We start from the raw sequence: 26,452 nt of genomic DNA, 5'->3' as shown, positions 1-26,452 counted from the left end.
AGAACGGATAATTAATGTAGGTTCCAACTAGGTACCTGGCCTGAAGTTCTTTCTTGCTTTCCTCTGTTTGTATTTAAATTGAAAATCCTTTCTTTCTAATCTTTGGGACCTTTTGTGAAAAGTGACTTAGATCATTGAGCCTTTAAACTCCAAGTGCAGCAAACTGTAATGATTGGTCAATAGTGTTTCAACATGTCTCGTCTGGCTTTTAAATATTGAATACACCACATATACCACAAGCCTTCCTATTTGATTCGTCATTAACTAGTGTTAACATTGAAGAAAACGTAAGTTTTCATACAGGAGAAGTAACTTGAAAAGCTGAAATATGACCGTGCGAAATACAGTTGGTTTCCTGGGAGTTTGTATTACTCCCCTCAATGTAGTTAGATTTCAAAGATCATCGTTCTGATGCTTTGAGCTACGTGGGCATAAATTTTCCAAGATGGACTTTATTGAAATGTTTCTAATTTAGGATGGCTACCATTTGTAGTTTCATTCCATCCCCTGAATGAATAACAACCAGAGATGATGGTATCAGTATTAATCAGTTGTATCTATTCCTGTGAAGAATTGCTTAGCTTCACTCTGGCATCAGTGCTATCATGAAGAGAGATTGTACTCCTGTCGAGCCTCACCCCTCAGGATTTTATTAACATGTGTAATACCTGGTGAAGGTAGTCACTGTAATCTGGCCAGATCTCACAGTCACCTTGTCTGCTGTTAAGATTTAGATAAATTTGTTGTATCAGATTTCTTACTGTTCTAAAGTTGCAGTTTGCTGTTGATATGCACTGATGTCAGCCTCCCTACCATATGTCATCCAAGTGACCAATCTTCAAATGTCAGTCTGAGGTTTTACTATGGAGACATCATAGACAGGCCCAGTCATGTTTTTCCTGATGTTCATACATTTACACTTCCAGTAAATGATAACTGAATAGTGACTGGGAACAGATATCCTGGTTGACTTTTTCCAGTTCCGAGAGCTGCACTGTTGTGATGTTTGATGTTTGTTGTGTCCCTGCCCTGCCTTGGTTAAGATTTGCTAGCCATCTAAATCAAAGCTCAAACATTAGCAAAGACGTAACTGAAATGATAATTGTGTTGACTGGTGGAATGTCACTCGTTCAAGATTATTTTGTGATCTCTGCATGATCATAGTATTCCTGGGAGTTTGAGAACACAGCGTTCAGCATATTATCCGAAAACCGGGAATCTGTAGACCTTTATCAGAATTAATGTTTGGAGCCAGTCAACTTGCGTCTGATCTGTTATTGTGTTGAGGTACAACTTGAGTAGCTGATGTTTTGACAATGTATTCAATATTTTTATGCTTTTTAAAATGTCAGTGTTCCCAGGTAGGGATCAGATTGAAATTAGGATATCTGGCTAATTTTGATGAGATATTTCAAATGTATAAGTTATGATCAACGTAATTTTCTTAATACTCACACATGATGCAGAAACCATAACAGAAACAAAGATATTTTGTTTGTTGGTTAATCAGTTAGTTATCCACAATACAGGAGCAGGCTCTGTCAGCCTCTTGAGCTTGTTCTGCAAACAGTTAGATTTGTACCTCAGCTTAATTTACTAGTCTTTGCTACATATTCTTTATCCTTAGGCTGTGTCGATCTCTTGATCTCAGCCCCAGCTGTTTCAGTTGAACTCCAGGATGCAGAGCTATTTTAGGGTGAGAAAATGTTAGGTTCTCTCAACTTTTTCTGTGAAGAAGTGGATTACTCCTCGATTGTCTAGTTTTAAGAGTATTCCCTTTTTCTTGATTGACTGACTAACCAGAGGAGATAGTTCTTCTTTACCTTTATTGTGCTGTGTTTTTTATCATCATAAATAGTTCACATTGATCACTTGTCACTAACTCGAATGCATTAGAGGTTTCCAGTTCATAGCCAGACAGCTGTGTTATTAAACACTTGGAGAGAGGATTGAATGCATCCTACTCGTCAGTGGCCACTGGAATTAAGTTAATTGCAAGCCTCCAACACGAGTTGAGCAATTAATTTTATTATTTAATTTGAAAATTTAGTAGAAATATTTTGACAGGCAAAATGCTTAAACAGAGTTGTTAATGTAATTCCTGATGAAGGGCTTATGCCTGAAACGTCGAATTTCCTGTTCCTTGGATGTTGCCTGACCTGCTGCGCTTTTCCAGCAACACATCTTCAGCTCTGATACTCCAGCATCTGCAGACCTCACTTTCTCCATGTTAGTGTAATGCCTTACCGTACCTTTTGGATACCTCTGTTTGCTTTAGCTACTGGGAGTTCTATCCAATTGTAGTTAGTCATTTTGTTCATCTGGAAAATGATGTTTCCCACAATAGACCATTTCCTGGGTTCTGTTTTAGACTGTTGTCCTGCATTATAAGAGGAGAGAGAAGACGTGATTGCAGCTAAGTGAGGCTCATTAAATAATGCCTTTAACATAAGGTAAACTGAAAACCAGCTTGTTTCAAAGATAGGTGAAACTTTTACTTGGGTTGCATTGAATAAAGAAAGTTGACTAACTTCACTAAAGTGGCAACAGTTATCTTGTCTAATATTACAGACAATTTATGGTTAACTGGGAATATTAATATCTGTGCTTGTTTTTCTTCTTGAGTACTGGGCGTGACAGACATCTGTACTGAAACAGTTGAGAGAAAATGCTGAAAGCTGTTGATAATTGTCTGTACCTGCCTTTGGTAGCTACTTGTGGTGCCAGGAATGACTGTGTAGTGCAGGCAACAAGTTTCTACCTGCCTTGTTTGTTGCAGCAAAATTACATCTGGAAACATGTCTTGCCTCCAGTTGTTAACTCATCCAGATTTTTCCTTGAGTCACCCTCGATCATCGATCCTTGCCCAAACTGAATGAACAAAACAACACTTCAGACCTAGATTTCAGATGAGCATGCAGGCTGGGACAGTTAACTCAAACTAAGGGGAATTGTTCATAACAATCATCCTATACTTCTCTGTTCCAAAGAGGTTCATCTTGCTTATTTGGAAATGCAGTTACTATTACAAAGGGCAGCTCAAGAAAGCAAGAATTACAGAAGCAAGATCTTTTTCAAAAAAAAGCAAATGTGGAATGGATTACTGCTATGAATGGTGGAAGCAGAAACCACAGTCGTGTTTTAGAGAATTCAGCACATTCTTTCTGACAAATAAAATTCTAGGTTCTTCAAACTTAGAACTGTACAGCACAGGAACAGGCCTTTCGGCCCATGTACAGAACATGATGCCAAATTTAAACTAATCCCTTCCGCTGCCTTTGGTCTATATCCCACCCTTCTTTGCTTATTACAGTTTCCACACTGTAAGTAATCTAATCTAATCTAATTCACGTGCTTATCTAACAGCCCTTTAAATGCCCCTATCTATTTGCCTCTGCCAGCACCTTTAACAGTGCCTTCCAGACTCATACCACTCTTGTGCAAAACAAAATTGCCCCACATTTTCTTTGATGCTCCCTGCTTCCATCGCTCAAGAGAAAACATCCTAGTTTTTCTAGCCTCTCCTTATAGGTCATACCCTCTAATCCAGGCAGCATCCTGGTAAACCTCATCTGCACCCTCCCGAAAGTCTCCACATCCTCCTTGCAATGTGGCCACTTGAATGCAACTCAACACTCTAACTGCCTAACCAAAATCTTTTAAAGCTTCAACATGACATCCTGACTCTTGTCCTCTAATGCCCCAGCCAGTAAAGGTAAGCATGTCATTGGCTGCCTTTACCACCCTATCTACTTGCGTGGCCACTTTTAGGTAGCTCTGGATTTGAACCTCATGATCCCTCTACACATCAATTCTGGTCGGGGTCCTGCCATTAACTGTATACTTTCCTTCATATTTGATCTCCTAAAGTGCAACACCTTATACTTGCCAGGATTAAATTCCATCTGCCATTGCTACATTTATATTTAAACTTATCCTTATCCTGTTGTATCCTTTGACAACGTTTTACACTATTCACAAATTCACTGAACTTTGTGTCGTCCGCAAACTTACCAATCCATCCCTCTGTTTTCATCCAAGTCACATAAACAGCAGAGTTCCCAGTACGGATCCCTACGGAACACCACCAGTCATGGACCTTTGGCCAGGAAAACACCCTTCCTCCACTACTATCTTTTGTGGGCAAGCCAGTTCTAAATTCAAGCCGCCACGTCATCGTGGATCCCATGCATCTTAATCTTCTGGATGAGCTGACCTTGTTGAAAGCCTTACTAAAATCCATGTGAACAACATCCATTGCTCAATCCTTCGTCATTTCCTGACAATTCACTCAAGTTAGTAAGATATAGCGGGCCCTACAAAGCCATGCTGATTGCCCCCAATTAGGCCATGCCCTTCCAAATGGGTGTAAATGCTCTCCAGTAGCTTCTCAGCCACTGAGGCGAGACTCACTGGTTTTTTTTAGATTACTTACAGTGTGGAAACAGGCCCTACGGCCCAACAAGTCCACACCGACCCGCCAAAGCGCAACCCACCCATACCCCTACATATGCCCCTTACCTAACGCTACGGGCAATTTAGCATGGCCAATTCACCTGACCCGCACATCTTTGGACTGTGGGAGGAAACCGGAGCACCCGGGGGAAACCCACGCAGACACGGGGAGAATGTGCAAACTCCACACAGTCAGTCGCCTGAGTCGGGAATTGAACCCAGGTCTCTGGCGCTGTGAGGCAGCGTGCTAACCACTGTGCCACCGTGCCGCCCCACGGTGCCGCCCCATGGTTTGTCGTTTCCTTGATTATCCCTGTTTCTCTTCTTGGGCAATGATTAGATTAGTTACAGTGTGGAAACCGGCCCTTCGGCCCAACAAGTCCACACCGACCCACCGAAGCGCAACCCACTCACCAGCCCTTGCCAGCCCTTCCACTAACTAGCGAGGAGACAAAATTCTTGGTCAAAGTCCCAGCCCTTATCAATAACCTGGGGCAAGTGTCATCGAGCACTGGGATCCTATCTACATTAATGTCCTTCAAGAGACCTAACACCACTTCTAGATCTCAAACTGCCCTATCATATTAGTATGCCACACACTAATCTTGCTGTCTTCCATGTCCTCCTTGTGAATGAATACTGACACAAAGTACTCATTGAAGATCTGCCCCACATCCTCTGCCTCCAAGTACAAGTTCCCTTCTTTATCCTGAAGTGGTCCTACTCTCTCCCTAGTTATCCGCTTGCTTTTAATATATGTGTAGAATGCCTTGGGTTTCTCTTTCACCCTACTTACCAAGGTCATTCCATGGCCCCTTCTTGCTCTCCTAATTGCCTGCTTGAATACTTTCCAACTTTCTTTATATTCCACAAATGCTCTGTCCAATTTTTAGCTTCCTGAACCTTGCGTATGCGTTTTTTATTTTTGACTAAATTCACAACCTCCCTCATTATCCACGGGCCCTATACCTTGCCATCCTTGTCCTTCCTCCTTACTGGATCATGCCAGTCCTGAACTCTGATCACAACTTTAAACAACTCCCAAATGTGAAATGTGGGCTTGCCCGATAACAGCTCATCCCAATTAACATTCCCCAGCTCCTGCCTAATACTACTGACTAAGTTTGCCCTCCTCCAATTTAATACCTTCCCACAAGGTCCTGACTCATCCTTTATTCATAGGTTTCTTAAAATTTAAAGAGTTATAATCACTAGTTCCAAAATGCTCTCCCACTGAAAGGTCAGTCGCCTGGTTAGGTTCATTAGCCAATACGACATTCAGTATGGCACCTCCCCATTTGTTCCTGATAAAGGGCTTTTGCCCGAAACGTCGATTTCGCTGCACTTTGGACGATGTCTGAACTGCTGTGCTCTTCCAGCACCACTAATCCAGAACCTCCTCCATTTGGACTATCTATTTACTGTTTCAAGAAACCCTGCCCATTTAAGCCTTGTGTTCTAGGGAAGTCCCAGTCAATCTTGGGGAAGTTAGTCACCCTGTTGTTTTTTGAATTTTTTTTCATGTTCTGCCAGCATATCTGTTCCTCGATGTCCCGGTGGCTGTTAAGAGGGCCTTATACTATAATCCCATCAGAATTAGATTAGATTACTTAGTGTGGAATGATTGTACCCTTCTTGTTTTTGAGCTCTACCCATGTTTCCTCAGTAGATGAGCTTTCCAGTATGCCCTCTGAGTGCAACTGTGATATTCTCCCTGATGAATAATGCAACAGCTCCAACTCTTTTACCTCCTTCCCTATCTCATCTAAAACAATCAAAACACAGCAGCTTTGAGTAGACAGTCCTGTCCCACTCCTATCCAGATCTCTGTAATGTCACAACATCATAGTCCCATGTGCTGACCCAGGCTCTAAGCTCATTTGCCGTACCCATAATACTCTGAGTTGAAATAAATATACTTTAGCTCAAAAAGTCTGGTTGAAGATTTGTAGCTCGGGTGTCCGTTGTTGTAGTTCTGTTCGCCGAGCTGGAAGTTTTTGCTGCAAACGTTTCGTTCCCTGGCTAGGGAACATCATCCGTGCTAGCGCTGTGAAGCGCTGCTTTGATGTTTCTTCCGGTATTTATAGTGGTTTGTTCTTGCCGCTTCCGGGTGTCAGTTTCAGCTGTAGTGGTTTGTATGTGGGGTCCAGGTCGATGTGTCTGTTAATGGGGTTTGTGGATGAATGCCATGCCTCTAGGAATTCCCTGGCTGTTCTCTGTCTGGCTTGTCCTATGATGGTAGTGTTTTCCCAGTCAAATTGACTGGGAAAACACTACCATCATAGGACAAGCCAGACAGAGAACAGCCAGGGAATTCCTAGAGGCATGGCATTCATCCACAAACCCCATTAACAGACACATCGACCTGGACCCCACATACAAACTACTACAGCTGAAACTGACACCCGGAAGCGGCAAGAACAAACCACTATAAATACCGGAAGAAACATAAAAGCAGCGCTTCACAGGCGGCTCCAATAGCACTGATGATGTTCCCTAGCCAGGGAACGAAACGTTTGCAGCAAAAACTTCCAGCTCGGCGAACAGAACTACAACATACTTTAGCTCATTAGTACCATCGTGTTTATTAACCTGTCCTTTCTTTCTGTTTTCTGGTCCTAATATCTACCTTCCCCTCAATCCCTCCAATTGCTGACCTGCTGCTTTGATTCCGACCCCCCGCCACTCGAGTATAAATCCTCCATAGTCGCGTTAGTGAACCTCCCTGCAAGGATTTTGGTTCCTCTTCAGTTTAGGTGCAACCCATCCTTCTTGTACAGGTCACCCCTGCCCCAGAAGAGATCCCAAAGATCCAAGAACCTGAAACCCTGTTCCCTGCACTAGCTTCTTAACCATGCATTCATCTCTCCTGTCTTTCTATTCCTTGCCTCACTGGCACATGGCACAGGTAGTAATCCAGAGATTGGTACCCGAAAGGTCCTAATCTTCAGCCTTTTTCCTAACACGCTGTCCTCACTGCACAGGATCTCATCCCTCTTTCTACCAATGTCATTGGTACCAATGTGCACAACGACCTCTGGCTGGTCACCCTGTCCCTTAAGAAATTTCATTTCTTAGGAATCCTTGGAGGGAATCCTGGAAATCGGAGGGCTGGATAGAAACAAGGAGCAGGAGTAGATCATTCGGCCCTTCAAGCCTGCTCTACTATTCAATATGGTCATGGCTGATCATCCAACTTAGACCCCAGTTTCTGCCTTCTCCCCATATCCTGTTATCGCTTCAGCCCTGAGAATAATAATTAACTCCTTGGAAACATCCATTGTGTTGGCCTCAACCACTTTGTGACAGTGAATTCCACAGGCTCACCACATCCCTGGGTGAACAAAGTTCTCCTCCTCTCAGTCTTAAATGGCCTACCCTGTATCCTTAAACTGTGATCTCTAAATATCCTCCAGTAAAATCAAATATATTGATATCCTCAACCAGGAAGCATTATGGAACATCCTTCTCTGCTTTAGCTGCACCATGAAGTTTGTCACTAAGACAACCCCATGAATATTAATGAGTTAATTGGTTATTTTTGAAAATTGTTGCACTGGAGTCTAGGCCTGGTAGGTACCTTGAGTCCTCCAGTAACTGAAACTGCTAGAATTAATTGTAAAAACTGGGGAAGCAGGAGATCAGAGTTTGGCACGATTGTGTGGTCGTTCTCAGCTGATATCGGCCTTGAAAATAATACATTATAAAGAAGTGATTTGGAGGAGCTGGTGTTGGACTGGGGGGGGGGGGTAATGTTAAAAATCACAACACCATGTTATAGTCCAACAGGTTTATTTGGAAGCGCTGGCTTTGAAAGGACTGCTTCTTTATCAGGTGACAACTGCCTGATGAAGAAGCAGCGCTTCGAAAACTAGTGCTTCCAAATAAACCTGTTGGACTATAATGTGGTGTTACGTGATTTTTAACATTTTTTTTCCTGATTCTTTGGCTAATGTGAATAAAATTGCACAAATGTAGAAAAGAAATTGTAATCTTTGAGAGGATTATCTCAACACATCAGTAAATGTTTCAACTAAAGCCGGAGTGCTCATTGGTATTTCAGCAAAGGCTGTATCTGGATTAAGGACAGAGTGCTGGAGGGGCTCAGCAGGTCTGGCAGCATCTGTGGAAAGAAGCAAGACAATGTTACAAATATAGTTTGATTCTTTGGAATCGCCTGTATTATCTGGTTAGATTTGGGGGCAGGGAAAAAGCACTAAGTGGAAGAAAATCATCCGTGAGGAAAGTTGAAATATTTGCCTTATGATAAAAAGCATTGCCTGTTGGTTTGCTCAACGTGCATTTCTTAATGTTTTCATGTAGTTTTTAATTGTGAATTTTTTTTTATTCTTGGGCATTGAAAGTGTTGGATCAAGTGTTGCAGAGGGTGGGGATTTTGTACATTTTTACAGACGAACCCAACACTAGTCTCAGAAGGGTGTTCTTTCTCACTGACCACCATTTTCTTTCGCAGAAAGGTCAGGAGGAAATCGTGAGTGTCGATGTAACCCACGATTGGGTTACAGAGAATTAATGCTTGTCATTTGGGAACTTGGTGTTATTTCTGGTGGGGACTAGATTTCAGTTCAGGCCAGAAGAAAGCCCTGATGACTAGGTTTTCTGATTTGTTCTCAGCATTTGAGTGATTTGACATGATCAGAAGTTTTAATTTCTCACCTTTTTATGGTGGAGAGCCTCACCCTGAACAACTGTCTGGTTCTGGGTGGGGGGAAGGGGGGAAATATCCAGATCTCTGACCCTGTGATGATAGAACAGTATGCATTCAAATCAGGATGTGCTATTTCTAGGAAGTTGAGATTACTGTCCAACTATAGTTACAATGTTCATTAGAGTAAAGGGAAATAATTTCAGGGCACCATTCTTTTACTATCAAGGTGACTGCTTTATTTTCAGTCTATAAGGCCTGTTTCCAATTGTTGAGCTAGGGTTTTACTCCCTGTCGCGTTACCTCGCTCCATTCTGCTGGGTCATTTCAGTGGAGGTAGGATTGACCAGCAGAACTCCCTAGCCACATGTGATAAGTGATCTGGCAGGACCTTAAGTCTGATTAAATGAGGCTGATAAGGATTTCCCTGTTGATGTCTAGTTTCCAGTGACATTGGCGACTACTCTGGGCACCCAACTGCAGGCCAGGATAGGGGAACAGTCTAGTGACATGTCCTGGAAGATGAAACTAAGTTTTTAATTAATGATTTTAAAAACTCTTGGAAGAAGGCACCTTCCACTGTGACTTGCCTTTCTTTACAGCCTGCTGCTGCTGCTATCAAGCTGAGAAATGCTTGATTGGTCCTGCAGTTTAGAGACCTCCCCCTCCCCCACCCAGTACCTTTTTAAGAAGACTTGGAATCTAGCTTCATGCCACTTAATGGGATGGCATCAGGAAAATTCCAGCAAGCAGGAGACTCTTCCCAAGGCCAGTTCAAGATATGGAAATGAGAATGTGTATCTGGTATGAGCAAATAGGGAAAGAGTTAAGTTCTGAGTTTTGTGAAACAAGAGGTTCAGCTGAGCATGACTCAGATCAATTAAGAACTTGCAGTTAACAAAGGGGTGCTGGAGGCAAGGGTAATGGTAAAAAAGCATTACGTAGAACCATTTAACAATATTGGAAGCATTCAATATGTACGGTCAGTTTAACAAGGTGAGAAGTATTCATTAAGTGAAGCCAGTTAAAGTTAAGAACATTCATTGAATAACACTAGATGGCTTAATCTTCACTATTGACACTCTTATTGTGATGGTCACCAATTAATATGTATGCTGCCTTATCTGGATGGTCCTCCCAGTAAAATGATTATATAATTCATTAAGAAACTGCTGTTTTGAGAGGGAATACCCATGTCTCTGTGCACATGGGCAATCGTTCTCGCTCCCTCCAGGGCATGAAATAAAGATGGAGGTAAGACTATACGATGTCTGAGCATTTTGCTTCGACTGAGGAAGGGGAATGGGGCGACAGAAACAGTCTGGCCTTCTGTTCCCCCTCCCAGAGGGAGATTTCAGTCTGCCAAACCAACCTGGTTATTTGTTATTACATGGTGGAGAGAGCCTAGTTGGAATGAATGCTAGTTTACTTGTTCAGTTTGGTCTTGGACCTGGTATACACGACAGCCCCAGCTTAGCTGTCCAATCCACTAAAATAATTGAACACGTCTTGTAATGTGTGATCTCATTCCTTCATCTAGATGCTGATATCAGCCTTTGGATCTGAATTGAAGAAGAAATCATTACATTTACTAATTAAATCTGAATTGGACAAATAGATTGCTTACACTGTGCAAACATATCATAAATGGCTAATGGGTAGGTGCTTAAACTGCACTATCACCACCAGTGAGAGTTTGTCCACTTGAAGTACTCACTGATGGTAAAGCATTGGGCCTATTACTCAGTGTTGATGAGCTCTGCACAGTTGTCGTCTACCAGCCCCGAGACCTGTTTTCTATGGTTTCATTGCCAGACAATGCTAATACTACACGAGAAATGGTTCCACAGGTAACACTGACTCAGTAACGTTTCCCTGATGGCTGTGGTTTACATGTAAGTGCAAATCCTGTTGTTAGGAAATGTAATCAGCACTGTTAGTCCAGTTTGAACTGTTCCCTGCTTGAATCTATAAGGATGCACTTTTTAGCAGTTGTCAGTGGCGGTGACCATTAAACTGGTAATATTGCCCTTGCTTTCTCTGGGAAGGTATAAAAGTGAGGGAGGGTGCAGTGTGAGACATTAGGGGTTGATTTCATTACCAATTGCTCTTGCCTTTGACAGGCTAAGTTTTCTTTTGTGTAGATGGGGTTCAAAGTTTGCTTGGGTTGTGTTAGTCAGCGTGCAGGGGCTCAAATACTCTTCCAGCCTTGATTAGAGTCCTTCACACTGCCGCCCTCTCCTTATTCAGTCGGTACAGATTGAAACTGAAATAGAAACTTGCAGCTCAGTCACATGGTTACTCATTTTTAGCTACTGCTGAAACAAGACCGCAGCAAAGACATTCAGTCAGAATACTTTCTTCATCCTACTGGGAGGATTGGCATTTCCCTGTATTGGGATTTTGTTTTCCTGTTCAGTGCTTTATTAAAATAAGTTGTTCATCTCTCTGATATCTATTCTTTTAAATCTTTTTATTAGCAAATTTTGTCAGGTTTTGGGAAGCAAGAAATGATGTTCCTTGTGGAAGTGGGTAGTTCTTAAAGGATCAGTTTATTCTTCAGGCGACTTGTATATGTCTTAACCTTGATCCTGCCTCTGCTGACCTCCGTCAGAAGAGTGGTGGGTATTAAGTGGGAGGAGACAATGACCTATATTTCTTACACTGACTATTCTGTTGGAAAGTATATTTGGATGTAAAGTGAGGACAGGTCTGAACTAGACATCTGCTGCTCCCTTGTTCTTGAGGAACCCACTGAAAGTCCAGAGACCAGGCTGTAAGCCACTTCAGCATGGTATTATCAACTGACGTAGAACTGTACCCTAGAGAGGAGTGGGGAAAACTACTGGGGCAAAGTAGGAAACCATCCGCCAAATGTTTTGGCAGTTACTGGTAAATGTAGTGTGAATGTTTGAAAACTGCTGGAGCTGTGTAATGCCCAAAAGGTGGTTTTAAATCTTGAGGCTCTTTAGAAATATTTTGGCACACATGATGTTCTTGTTTTCAGTGACAGCCTTGGCAGCAATGTTGTATCTGCACTGGGTTAATACCCAGGTTTTACATCCTGAATGACAGTGAGGCAGACAGCACAACTCATGGGCAGTATGATTTGAAGCCTGCAAATAGGTAGATGTCCAAAAGCTGTTGCCTTGCACCTCCACATGTTTCGTTACTGAAAGGCTCTGCATTGAAGACCATGAAAGGTCATGAAGTTGCTCAACTTACCTGTGATGTGTGCAGGACAGGTTGGGACTGGTGTGTTGGTGTCCAGGTGAATTTTTAAAAGCATGTTAAATCCCAACTATTGTCAACAAAGTCTCTGGCAGTGAAAACAGAGCGGAATTTAATTTTTTCCAAATGGAGATTCTGAAAATTTAACTTTAACATTTTTTCTGTCTCTAGTTTACTCTCAACTCCACCTTTTCTTTCCTTCACTTTATTTATTTTCTATATACAACTTTAAAGTGTTGTACAAATGTTCAAGTTTAACTTCTGGGTTTAGACTTTGAGCTAAATTGGATACCTCCTGAAACTGGATTTGGGGTTGGAGTGAGTGGCCCAGGCCTATTCATTGTAAACCATGCAATGGACTTCAGATTCAACCTGTGTCAATAATTCATCTTCAAGAGGATGTCTAAATAGTCCCAAACCCTCCAGTACTTTTTCCAAGTAGTTCTTAAACAGAAATTTGTTCCCAGCACTCCTTGTAGTTGCCATACAACACTCCTACACCTTGCAAGGTTTGTGAAGGTTTGTAGCTCAGGTTGAGGTTTAGGCTGTAGGTTTGCTCGCTGAGCTGTAGGTTTGATATCCAGAAGTTTCATTACCTGGCTCGGTAACATCATCAGTGGTGACCCCCAAGTGAAGCGAAGCTGTTGTCTCCTGCTTTCTATTTATATCTTTCTCCTGGATGGGGTTCCTGGGGTTTGTGGTGATGTCATTTCCTGTTCGTTTTCTGCGGGGTTGATAGATGGCATCTAGATCTATATGTTTGTTTATGGCGTTGTGGTTGGAGTGCCAGGCCCCTCGGAATTCTCTGGTATAAATCTAGATACCATCTGTTAACCTCTCAGAAAACGAACAGGGAATGACATCACCACAAACCCCAGGAACCCCATCCAGGGCGCAAACATAAATAGAAAGCAGGAGACAACAGCTTCGCTTCACTTGGAGGTCCCCACTGATGATGTTACCTAGCCAGATAATGAAACGTCTGGATATCAAACCTACACCCTACTCCTACACCTTTGTCGGACTGCAAATGCAACAGACAATATTTTAAAAATTGCTGATGATAAGGTCGTTAATGAGCTCGTCAATTAGTGATTTGAAAATGGCAGACATATTGCGAACTCTGCAGCTTCTCCCCATCCGTAAGTTGAGAGATTTGCTGTTATCACACCGTCCTTTACACTCCTCCCACCCCCTGCCCCAGGGGGGTGGGAAGGGAGCTGGTTTGTGAATATAAAATTCAGCTTTGTGTGGGGGCTGTAGTTGGATGCGGAAGATAATGCGGAGAATTTTCCTACAATGAGTGTCTAATCTGAAATAGTCATCCTGTTGCCCTGGCTTACTATTGACTCCATAGCTAAACTGCATGGATGACATCTAATACCCTCTGAAAGAAATGATCAGGAGAAGGCAGCTCATTCTTGCTGAGAATCAGGGGGTGAGTAGGAAATGCTGCTTGATGATTTGAGTCATAAGCTTGGAAACAGACCCTTTGGTCTAATCAGTCCATGCTGAACGTAATCTCAAACTAAACTAGCCCCACCTGTCTGCTCCTGGCCCTTATCCCTCCAAACCTTATCGATTCATGTACTTATCCAAATGTTTTTTAAAAGTTGTAACTGTACCCGTATCCCCCGCTTCCTCTGGAAGTTCATTTCACACCCAAGCCATCCTATTTTTAAAAAAAATGTTTGTTTTAATGTGCTCACTGCAAACTATGGATTGTCAGGCCATCTATGGAAACACTTTACTGTCCTCAATGTAAATAGAATACACTGTGACAATCAGTGAGGAAAGAACTTGGTGCATTCCTCTGCTGCGCTGTGCGAACTCTATGTAATTACAGATATGTAGCTTTTTTCCCAACCTGACTGATGCTCTGTCTCTACAAAGTTGAAGGACAATATCTTTTTTTATTTGGAGCTTTCATCCAACTGACGAGGTTTCAGGTTGATCCACATACAACAACCTGCTCTGAAGACTGTATATTGACAGCTGTTTTTAAAAAAAAATCCATTCAGCAGCTGAGACAATCTGTAACATTCTAATTAAAACATCTCTCAGCATTCTTATTGATTTGCACAATACTATCTGATTCTTTACAATATTCCATAACTTAGATTCTTCTCTTTATGAAGCAGCTGTTCAATTTATTAATTACACCAGTTGAAAGGATCTGGTTTTCCAACATAGGATGTTTAAAGTTCCTATGTGCTTTATAGACATTGTAATCAGACTAAGCTGGCCAAAGAGGATGGACAGCCAGTAACTTGGTCAGAGATATAGATGCGTTGTAGTGCGAGGAGGTTGAAATTGCTGTGTTTGGGTGTAGGCAATGATGGGGCATAGTGCAAGATGCACAAGTGGTCAGAATTGTAGGAATGTAGAGACTCTTAAGAATTGTTGGCTAGAGCATGTCAGGAATATTTGTCTATTATGAAGAAATATGGCTTTTTAAGATACATTATATTAATGTGAATCAGTCTCTGGAGACCAGTTTCTATATTACTTTTATAACTACACAGCTGCAGTTATGGTCCACTGCTTCTAAAAGGAACTTGATGGTTCTTTTTATTTATGAATATGCTGCCAGTTAGGGCAGGACTTATTGCCCTTGCTTAACAACATGGTACTGTGGGAGTTGAACTGCAACAAATCATGAAGATTCAGTTCCTTAATTTACTTTCCTTTCCCCTATTTGCTTTTTGACCAGAATAATAGATACCCTGTCTTCATTGGGAAGTAACGATGCCAGTTTAGTCTGAGGAGTGGAGAAAGTCAGGGTGCAGGTACTCGGGGCAACCAAACACTGCCACGGCATTCTGATCATGTATTGATGCAGTTCCTGCACTTACTGTTGCTTTGAAAGCAACACAATACAAACATAAACAGGGAAGCAAGTTATGAGGATTCAAAGTGTCTACAAAGAGATAGCGATTGATTGAGTGGGCAATGGTTTGACAAGTTGACTATAATGTAGACAGTAATGTAGGGAAATAGAAACCAGAATGTTTTTTAAAACAGAGAAACTGCCAGATGCTGGCATGCGGATGAGTTTTGGTGTCCTTATCCGTGGATTACAGAACATTATGCCGACACAGTAAGTGATTAAGAAGGCAAACAGAATGTTCAACTTACTATTAAGATGCAGTATTACAAAAATAGGGGAGGCTTGCTACAATTGTCCTGAACATTGCTGATAACATTTCAAATGTATTGTGTACAGTTTTGTTCTGCTTACTAAAGGAGGGGTGGGGTGGAAATATTTTGAGGCATCCAGGAAAGGGCACATTCCTGAGATGAAGAGCTTATCTTCAGAGGAACAATTGGAGATGTTGGCCTACACCCAGATGAAAGGATCTTATTGAAATATACAAGATTTTGAGGACTTGATGGGGTAGATGCTGAGAGGATGTTTCTTCATGGGGACTCTAGAAACAGGGGACTCTAGAATTGGGAGGCAAAATTCAAAGCAAGGTGTCTACCAGTTAAGATGGAGATGAGGAAGAATTTCTTGAGGGTAGTTAATTTGGTTTTGGAATTCTTTTCTCCTAGGAGAAGTAGAGACTAGGTCACTGTTCATTTCAACCTTGAAGATTGTCAGATATTTATTGACAAAATTAGTACAGAAAAATGATGGAAAACAGACGGGAAGGTATTGTTAAGATCATACAAGATTATAGACTATCTGTTTATGATACGACAGCTTTCAGAGGCTGAATGACCTACTCTTGATCTGATGACCACCAACAAAATCCACCACCTTCACAATCTAAAAGGGCATAATCGTAGGAAGCTGACTTGAGAGATCACCACCTACGGGTTCCCCTCAAAGCTGCACACCATCCTGATTTAGAGCTAACGCTGCTCCTTCACTGTCAATGGGTCTAAATCCTGTAAATCCTTCCCTAACATCTCTCACTGTACACTCCACGGATTTCAGTAGTTCAAGAAGACAAGTCACCAGCACTTTCTCCAGGGCAGTTAGGGATAGACAGTAAATGTTAGCCCAGCCAGCAAATGTCAAATCCTGTCAATCAATAGCTTAGCATCTTGGATTTTATCCATTTTCTTTTTCACATTGTGGTGTGCAGTAGTCTAATTGTAACCTTGTGAGCTTAGCTGAGCACTGGAGTCTTGGTAACAACAGTAAAGAATCATAGCATTTGACAACACAGGAGGAGGCCTTCTGCTCCCCAAAGAGCTACCCATTCTCCAGCTCTTTCTCTGTAGCCCTGAAAAATCATCACTTTCAAATATGTATGCAGCTCTGCGAAATCTCCAATGGAATCTGCCTCCACCACTGACCCAGGCAACGCAATCCAAATCCTAATAACTCTGAGTAAAATCTCACTCCGAGCTCTCTCGCTGACAATCTTGAAATTGTCCCCAACTTATTAACTAGTGGAAACTTTACCCTGTTAAAGTTGTTCCTGATTTTGAACACCACAATAAAGTCAGCTCTTATTCTCCGTTGACTAAAGATGATTAAGCCCAATTTCTCTAATTTTTCCTTGTACCTAAAATCCATGATTACTGGTATAATTCTAGTAAATCTCCTTTGCACTCTGCAGGCTACAGCATAATTTCCTTGCTTTTATACTCTATGCCTCTATTATTAAACTCAAAGATCAACTTGCCTGGCTACCTTCAGAGTTGTGGTTCTGTTCGCCGAGCTGGAAGTTTTTGCTGCAAACGTTTCGTTCCCTGGCTAGGGAACATCATCAGTGCTATTGGAGCCTCCTGTGAAGCGCTGCTTTGATGTTTCTTCCGGTATTTATAGTGGTTTGTTCTTGCCGCTTCCGGGTGTCAGTTTCAGCTGTAGTAGTTTGTATGTGGGGTCCAGGTCGATGTGTCTGTTGATGGAGTTTGTGGATGAATGCCATGCCTCTAGGAATTCCCTGGCTGTTCTCTGTCTGGCTTGTCCTATGATGGTAGTGTTTTCCCAGTCAAATTCATGTTCCTGGTTGTCTGAGTGTATGGCTACTAGGGATAGCTGGTCGTGTCGTTTTGTGGCTAGCTGATGTTCATGGATGCGGATTGTTAGCTGTCTTCCTGTTTGTCCTATATAGTGTTTTGTGCAGTCCTTGCATGGTATTTTGTAAACTACGTTAGTTTGGCTCGTGCTGGCTATTGTGTCCTTTTATTCTAGTGAGTTGTTGTCTGATGTGGAAGTTGGCTTGTGTGCTGTTATGAGTCCTAAGGGTCGCAGGGAAGAAACATCAAAGCAGCGCTTCACAGGAGGCTCCAATAGCACTGATGATGTTCCCTAGCCAGGGAACGAAACGTTTGCAGCAAAAACTTCCAGCTTGGCGAACAGAACCACAACAACGGACACCCGAGCTACAAATCTTCAACCAGACTTTAAATACCTTCAGAGTGATGTGAATACATGTGAACCCTGAGGTCCCTTTGCTCCTCTCAAGTCTATATCATCTCTTTGTTTCTTCTAAAATGCATGACCTCCCATTTCCCAGCATTGAAATTAATCTGTTAGACACATGCCCATTTGGCCAACTGATCGATGCGCTCTGTAATAACTCAGTGGCATCTTCATAATTCACTACTTTCCCTAGCTTAGTGTTATCTGCAAATGTAGAGATTTTACTGTCAACATCCATCACCAAATCATTTTATGTAAATCAGAAAAAGCAAAGGTCCAAACACCTGATCCCAGGGTGACATTACTTTCAATTTGTCTCCAGTCTGTGGAATGTCCATCTATACCTACCGTTTCCCATCTTTTAACCAACTTCTAATCCATGTTGCCAATCTCAAACATTTCTAATTTGCTCACCAGCTTGCTGTGTCCCGAGCAATTGCTTTCTGAATGTCCAAATATCCACAACATCCACTGCCTGTGTGACCTCATCAAAGGACTCAATTAAAATTTGTTGAGGCATGACTTACCCTTGACAAAGCCATGTTGACTGCCTAGTATTAATTTGTTTTTGTCTGTTTTATTTACCTTAACCTGTATTATGGCCTCCATCAGTTGTTATCAAGCTGTCAGATCTATAGTTTCCTGGGTTATTCTTTGCCCCATAAACCATGGTATCACAATTCCAATCTTCCAGTCCCCCGGGACAAATTCAGTATTCGGAGAGGACTGGAAATAGCTTCACAATTTGCACCCTTACCCCTCTCAGCAATTTAGGATATATCCCACTTGTGCCTGGGGACTTCTATGCCTGGAGTGCTGCCTGCCTGTTTAGCACCTCTTTAGCTATCTCAGTACCACTCAACTGTTCCCAGCCCGCAGTTACTCAAATAGGCCATTTGACCATTTTCTAATCTAGTAAAAATGGAAGGAAAGTGAAGTCCTCCGCCATACCTTTCGCTTCTGTAAGCAACTTCTGCTTGTTCCTGATGAGCCCCATTCTATCCTTCACTAATCTTTTACTATTATTATGTTTGAAGAACATTTTACTACTTAGTGCAACCTGTCATCCTTTCCTCATGCTTCTTCTTAGCAGTCCTTATTCCAGCCTGCATTTATGATACTCTTCCTGATTTCTATTGCTATTATTATTCCGGTATGCATCATATGTCTGCGTTTTCTCTTATTTTTTCATCAATATCCTTAGTCGTTTGGGTACTCTGCATTTGGATACCCTGTATCATGGATACTTACCTAGCTTGCATCTATTCATCTTTCCCATTTTTCATCTGTTTTATCCCCCAAAATGTTTCAATTGCTCCAATTCAGCTTTTAGGCCCTTAAAATCTGTTTACCAGTCTGGAATCTTGATCCTTGACTGATTTTTATCCTTTTCCAAGGTAATATTGAACTTCACTATATAATGATCATTATTTCCCAAATGCTCCCTAGATCTGGTATTCTCCACTTGGTCTGTCGCATTCCAACACAACACTCTCCCTGGTGGGACTGAGAATGTACTGTTCCAAAAGTTCTCCTGCACATATCGTAGGAATTCCCCCACCCTCTTCTGTGCCCCACACTCTACCTTTTTCCCAGTCTATTCTGAGGTAATTGAAATCACCAACTGTCACAGCCCCACTTGTCCTATAAGGTTTCTATAATCTGCTTACAAATGCTCTCTTCTACTTCCTTCCATTATTTGGAAGTCTCAGGGTTACACCCAAAACATTGCAGCTCCCCATACACCCAACCCTGGTCCTGAAGAAGAGTTACACCCAAAACTTTGACGTCTCCACTTCCTGCTGTTGCCTGGCTTGCTGTGTTCTTCCAGGCTTCTGCTTGTCTACCTAGGATTTCAGCATATGCAGTCTTTTGTCTCCTCATAATAAATACTCAGCAAGGCCGCTCCCCACCACCTTCCTGTTTCCCATCTCCAAACATATACAGAGAACCCTCGATTTTCCAAAGGACTCGGGCAGAGTGAATTTTGTTTGGTTAGTTTGAAGTCCGGATAATCGAATGCTGGAGAACATAGTTTAGCCATGTGTTGTCACCTTGCGGTCTTGCTGAATAATCCAGTATTTAGATATTTGAGGTTCCTCTGTAGATTCTAATTCAGGAACTGAGTCTTCAAGGGCTATGATATTATCTGTTACCAAGACTGTTACGCCACCTCCTATTTTTACCCCTGCCTGTTGCTGTAAAAAGCCTTATACCAAGGATGTTAAATATCCAGTTCTGTTCTGATGTAAGCCATATTTCTGTCAGTGCTGCTGTGTTATATCCCCAGAGCAATTTCTGCTTTCAGTTCTCCAGTTTTGTTTTCTGTATTCCACGCATTTGCACAAATTTTAATCCTACCCTTATCACTTTCTTACCCATAGAAGGTGACCGTAATCTTTGTTCATCTTCGGAGGGTCGGTGTGGACTTGTTGGGCCGAAGGGCCTGTTTCCACACTGTAAGTAATGTAATCTAATTGTCAACAATCGAGCCTTTCCCCTACTGCCTCCCCCCTGCCCCCCACCCCCTGCCCCGTCCTGATATTTTCTCTTTTTTGCACTGTTTTGTAGTTCTATTAGTCAACCTACCCAGTCACCTGCCTTAGAAATGTAGATCCCCTCCCTCCCCCACACATGAACCACAGCCACTGGTTGTACACCCTTCCTTTCCAAATGTTTATCCAGTCATTCCTGAACCCTTGCACCTAGGAGGCAACAGACCATAGGGGACTCATCTCTCAGTTGCAAATTAGATTGTCTCACTCTTGAACTAGTGAGTCACCCATTATTGCCACATCTGATCTGCTTACCAGCCTCTCTCTCTTCCCAGAGTAGTCTTGGGCATCACGGCACTGTGGTTCTCCCGCAAGTCATAAAAGAATCATCACAGAATCTCTTATCGTGTGGCCCATCAAGTTCACACCAACCCTCTGAAGAGCATCTCGCCCTACCCTAGCCCTGTAACCCCAGTCCACACAGTTGCCTGAGGGTGGAGTTGAACCTGGGTGCCTGCCACTATGAAGCAGCAGTGCTAAGCACTGACCCACTGTGTCGTCCTTATAGACGTCCCTTGTGGAATCATCCACCTCAGACTCAGTCATGTTGCTCACTGATTTGGTGTTTAAAATTTCATACCTGTCAGAAAGCTTCAAGGAGTCCTGGCTTTTGAGGACCTGCTGTTTCCTTTCCTTTCCTTTCATTGAAGAATCTCCCACTCTTCTGTCTCTGCACTCCTCGTTGCTAGCCTGACATGATGCAGACTGACCACTCTGGTACAACTGTCCCAGATACCCCTCCTTTTGTACAGTGTACAGAGGAAAACAGTTGCTTCAAATCAGTCTCAAGTTATTCAAAGACTGCTATCTTCTGGCACTTCATGCAGCTGTGACTCTCCTGGATGTCTTGTGGATCCACAATTCGCACATTTGACATACCACATATATTGCATGCTTTCCCAGAGTCTCTGTCATCATTAGTGGTAAAGATGATGCACACTGCTGAGGCACTGTTGTTTCTAAGTCACAAACAAATTTTCCGGCAGCCATTCTCTCTTTTTAGTTTGAGGAGGAGGGAGGGAAGCACTAATGTTTGGGGCTTCACCGTTCATTTGACACTGAGTACTCCCACAATCCTCTCCTCGGTTGTGCTGAGCAAGCTGACTTCTCCCAGATTCGTCCTTGGTCACTTCTCACTCATGGCCAAGTTGTCTTGTCTGTCATGACCTTCAAGTGATCTTTACTGACGGAACCTCTCCAAACCCTATGTCTGTGCAGACTAGTGAGAAACTCTGGATTGCACCAAATCCCCTCTGTTTTCCTGGCTGTAACGCTGCATCTCATTTGCAGCAAATTATCCAAAGGTCTGGGGATAATTGAACAGAACAAGCAGGAAACTGTCAGCCTTGACTGTTTCAATCTAAATCCAAAGCAGAAGAGGTTGGTGTATGCATTCCTCCGGAATGGAGCTATAGTTATCGATGACGACTCCTCTGAAGTTTATGTAAATAGAGTCACGGCACAGAAACGGACCCTTCAATCCAACTCACCCACTCCAATCAAATTTCCCTAACTAAGTTGGTCCAACTTGGTCCATATCCCTTTAAACCTTTCCTATTTATGTACCTGTCCAAATATCATTTAAATGTTGTAACTGTACCTGTATCTACCACTTCTTTGACAGTTCATTCCATATACACACCACCCTCGGTGTGAAAAAGTTGTCCCTCCGGTCCCTTCTAAAATCTTTCTCCTCTCATCTTAAAAATGTGCCCCTTAATTTTGAACTCCCCTTCCCTGGGGAAAATACCTTTTGCTATTTACCTCCTGTCTTATGGGTGTTTCAGCGAATACTTAAAAAATAAGTCCTTTTCCAGCAGGTTCCCAAAGAAGCGTGCCCTCCTGAAAACCTACAGCAGGTACCTCGAAGCATTGAGTACCACCAGTGGTGGCTTTAATGTCCTCAAAGCATTGCTGTCAGCTCGCAGGATAATCCTGGATTGTGATTGACCAATATGGAGAAGGGGCATCTTTGAGTTAATACACTGAACTCGTCAGGAACAAGTGGAGCCACAGTCAAGGTGTTGGGGAGTGTGCACAACCCAACCCTTCAAGCACCACCAACCCCACCTATGGCAGGGTCTGAACTTAGACATTGTGTTATCAACTATCCTCAAACCCATTGAACAGAATGGAGCCATGGGTCACCCTCCATTTCAAGGGCTGATGAAAAGGATAGTTCGCCCCTCTCTCACTCACTTAGCTTCTGAGGCCAGGTATGAGCCATGTGCAGCAGTCTTAGTTTGATTTTACTGGGATGTATCATTTGATGGTTTGCAACATTTGGAACTTATAACAAATAGTTATTTGCTTTTTATTGTTACTACATTCCCCTTTATTCGCCTGTATCGTCACTAAATTATCAGGAAAATGTGTTATTCAAATGGAATATTAAATGTACAATGAACACACCTCAACCTTTCAGATATTTTTAACCTGGTTCAGGAAGGACGGGTGATTGGGCCCCCTGACACACAAGCCAGCAGTAAAGGAACTTGCTGAGCCGCCACCCAGTTATAAGAGCTGAGTATCCAGTTAAACCAGTCTGCACTGTGCTGAGCACTGCAGCGTGTTCTACAGCAGGCAGACACGAACGATATTGTACTGAGCGATGCAGAGTACAGAACATCATCACAATTGTGAAAAGAATTTGCACAGTTGAAGACCATGAGCACAGAGGAGAATTTCTATGGGAAATATGGTAATGGTTTATGGGCCCTGATTGTCTCTTGCTCGTGTTTGGAAACTTGTTTTTTTTTCCCTCAGGCTGTTGTTGCTGTTTGTTGTCAGTGCAGTTCAGGCCTCAGAGTGCGTACAGTCGAGGTTAGACAGACTTGTAGTAAGTGGTGGAGCGTTCACAGCATTATGTACGTGTTTCTGCTTTCACAATGCAGAAGACTGACTTAGAACTTCAATTATAGATTAATAGAGTCGTACAGCATGGAAACGGGCCTTTCAGTCTACCTCGTCCATACCGATCATGTTTTCTAAACTGAGCGAGTCCCATTTGCCTGCACTTGGCTCATATCCCTCTAAAACCTTTCTATTCATGTACCTGTCCAAAATGTCTTTTAAATGTTGTAATTGTACTCTCCTCTACCACTTCCTCTGGCAGCTCGTTCATACATGCACCACCCTCTGTGAAAATGTTACCACATGGGTCCCTTTTAAATCTTTCCCCTCTCGCCTTAAACCAATTCCCTCCTAGTTTTGGACTCTTTTACTCTGGGGAAAAGACAGTGACTATTCACTGTATCCATGCTCTTCATGATTTTAATATACCTTTATAAAGTCCCAGCCTCTCCCAATAACTCAAAACTTTCCGGTCTCAGTAATATTCTTGTAAATCTTTTTCTGCACCCTTTCCAGTTTTATATTATCCTATAGCAGGAGGTGTACACAAACAGATTGGGCCTGAAATAATATGGCTCTCAGATTTTAATCAAAAAGAGTGAAACTAAATATAACTTTATTTAATTAACAGGTGTGTGCAGAAATCTAGTGACTGTATATTTTATCTATTTTAAGTTCAAGGAGAAACTTGAAACTGGAAATTTTAAAACTCGCCAAGGTCTCATTGACTCTAGCTTGTATTTGACAGTGAAAGTGACTGTCCTGTTTGAACCTTATCAATACAATTGCTAGAAGTGTGTGATGATAAGTCTGTTCTTAATTTCCGAGTGGTTGGAGAGAGATTGTCCTGCAAAGATCAATTATTCCTTTGGCTGATACTGGTTTCCTTTTGGCCATGTTAACTGTGGAAGAGCACAGTTTAATTCTAAATTTTACTTAGTTAAAATATGAGGTGTGGCATTAAATTTGTCGACGGTTGCAATCCTCTCATTCTGCTGATAACTGATATTGAAGCTACAGAGAGTGTCTTCATATTGATGTCGCTGACATGTTGCTGTTGCCTCTACTTGTGTTTCATTATGAAAAGTGTGGCACTGGAAAAGTACAGTAAGTTAGGCAGCATCCAAAGAGCAGGAGAATCGATATTTCAGGCATTAGTCCTTCATCAGCAATGTGGAGGGGGGTCAAGGGAGCTAAGAGATAAATAGGAGGGTGGCATGGGGGGAACGTAGATGGGAAGGTGATCGGTAGATGCAGGTGGAGGGTGATAGTGAGAAGTCAAAGGGGTGGCTGGAGCGTATAGGTGGGAAGGAAAATGGATCGGTAGGACAAGTCAAAAGGGCGGTACCGAGTTGGAGGGTGGGATCTCGGGTGAGGTGGGAGGAGGGAAGGTTAGGAAACTAGTGAAGTCAATGTTGATGCTGTGTGGTTGAAGGGTCCCAAGATGGTAAAAAAGAGGCATTCTTCCTCTAGTTGTTGAGTGGCTTGGATTTGGCAGTGGAGGCGGCCCAGTTTTTGCATGTCCTTGGGGGAGTTGAACTGGTCGGCCACAGGACAGTGGAAGTGTTTGGTGTGTGTCCCAGAGATGTGCCCTGAATCGTTCTGCAAGTTAGCGTCCTATCTTCCCAATGTAGAGGAGACCACATCGAGAGCAACGGACACAGTAGATGAGGTGGGTGGATGGGCAGGAAAATCTCTGCTGGATGTGAAAAGATCCTTTGGGGCCTTGGACGGAAATGAGATGGGAGGTATGGGCGCAAGCTTTACCACTTGCAGCGACAAGGGAAGGTGCTGGATGTGGAGTTTGAGTCAGTGGAGGGGTGTGGACCTAGCAAGGGAGCCATGGAAGGAATGGTCTCTGCAGAACGCAGATAAGGACGTGGAAGGAAATCTACCTCTGGCGGTGGGGTCTGATTGTAGATAGCAGAAATGGCGGAGGATAATGCACTGTATTCTATCTTGTAGGAGAAAGTGAGGACTGCAGATGATGGAGCTCAGAATCAGGAGCATCAGGAATCCTGATGAAGGGCTTATGCCCGAAACATCGATTCTCCTGTTTCTCGGATGCTGCCTGACCTGCTGTGCTTTTCCAGCACCACCCATTCGACTGTATTCTATCTTGTATTTGTGAGAAATGCCCTGAACGTTTTGCTGTCCAATAGCTTATGTCTTACAGCCAATGTTGTATGGCAGTATGGATTGATTTCTATTTTGGGTTGGGCACCTTGACAACATATTTCACCAAGTTGAGCAGGTATAGAATTGGGGAGAGGATATAGACTCCCCTGTTCATGAGATGGGTTTGGAGGAAAGGCTGTATTTAATTGGAGTGGTGGGAGGGGGTTCTGAGTGAGGACTACATGAGCTTTCAGCCTCTGGACCTGATTTGAGGAACTGGCATCAGGAAGCGTGGGTCCTGCTGAGCAATGCCCCAGGCAGCCATTCCAATCCCGGCCTCTCATACCTTTTGGCCTGAAGTCTCCCGTGGATTACCAGCACAAACCCAGGGGCTCTCCAGGCAATCAGCAATTGTTTGGTCTCTGGCAGCTCTTTTGGTCTTGGAATTCCTCCGATGAAGTTCTTGACCCCAGGTGCTTGGCAGTATTTGATGTGAGCTTTCTCCAAAGGAGGTGATGTGGGGCTTTCACTGGCTGTCCAGCTCGTGGGTGAATCTCACACGTCGTGTGGATTTAATTTTGACCCACTAGACTATGACATTTGGTGAATCAGAACAGATCTTGAAAGCTGATCATGGGCATCTTTGGATATAAGACCATAAGACATAGGAGTGGAAGTAAGGCCATTCGGCCCATCGAGTCCACTCCGCCATTCAATCATGGCTGATGGGCATTTCAACTCCACTTACCAGCATTCTCCCCGTAGCCCTTAATTCTTCGAGACATCAAGAATCTTTTAATCCCTGCCTTGAAGGCATTTAGTGTCCTGGCCTCCACTGCACTCCGTGGCAATGAATTCCACAGGCCCACCACCCTCTGGCTGAAGAAATGTCTCCGCATTTCTGTTCTGAATTGACCCTCTCTAATTTTAAGGCTGTGTCCACGGGCCCTAATCTCCTCGCCTAACGGAAAACATTTCTTAGCGTCCACCCTGTATTATCTTGTAAGTTTCTATTAAGTCTCCCCTTAATCTTCTAAACTCAAATGAATACAATCCCAGGATCCTCAGCCGTTCCTCGTATGTTAGACCAACCATTCCTGGGATCATCCGTGTGAATCTCCGCTGGACACGTTCCAGTGCCAGTTTGTCCTTCCTGAGGTGTGGGGACCAAAACTAGACACAGTACTCCAA

The 26,452-nt window shown here is 42.9% G+C and overlaps 1 protein-coding gene across 3 annotated transcripts in view; it reads left to right on the top strand.

The window, feature by feature from the left end:
• The window catches only part of slc44a2 (solute carrier family 44 member 2), a 90,796-nt gene that overhangs the window by 6,618 nt on the left and 57,726 nt on the right, over positions 1-26,452 (top strand). For 2 of the 3 annotated variants that reach the window (XM_060855287.1, XM_060855289.1), the window contains exon 1: positions 22,824-22,991. The exons of the other annotated variant lie outside the window; for it this stretch is intronic. In XM_060855287.1, the coding sequence (XP_060711270.1) occupies positions 22,958-22,991 (34 nt within the window). In that variant the 5' untranslated portion in view covers positions 22,824-22,957. Of the gene's footprint in view, positions 1-22,823; positions 22,992-26,452 lie in introns of those variants that run through there. 3 annotated transcript variants of the gene reach the window in all.

The sequence above is a fragment of the Hemiscyllium ocellatum genome, chromosome 45 (genome assembly GCF_020745735.1).
Source record: "Hemiscyllium ocellatum isolate sHemOce1 chromosome 45, sHemOce1.pat.X.cur, whole genome shotgun sequence".
NCBI classification, from domain to species: Eukaryota; Metazoa; Chordata; class Chondrichthyes; order Orectolobiformes; family Hemiscylliidae; genus Hemiscyllium; species Hemiscyllium ocellatum.
Note: the sequence above shows the minus strand (reverse complement) of the source record. Positions and strands in the feature narration are given on the sequence as shown.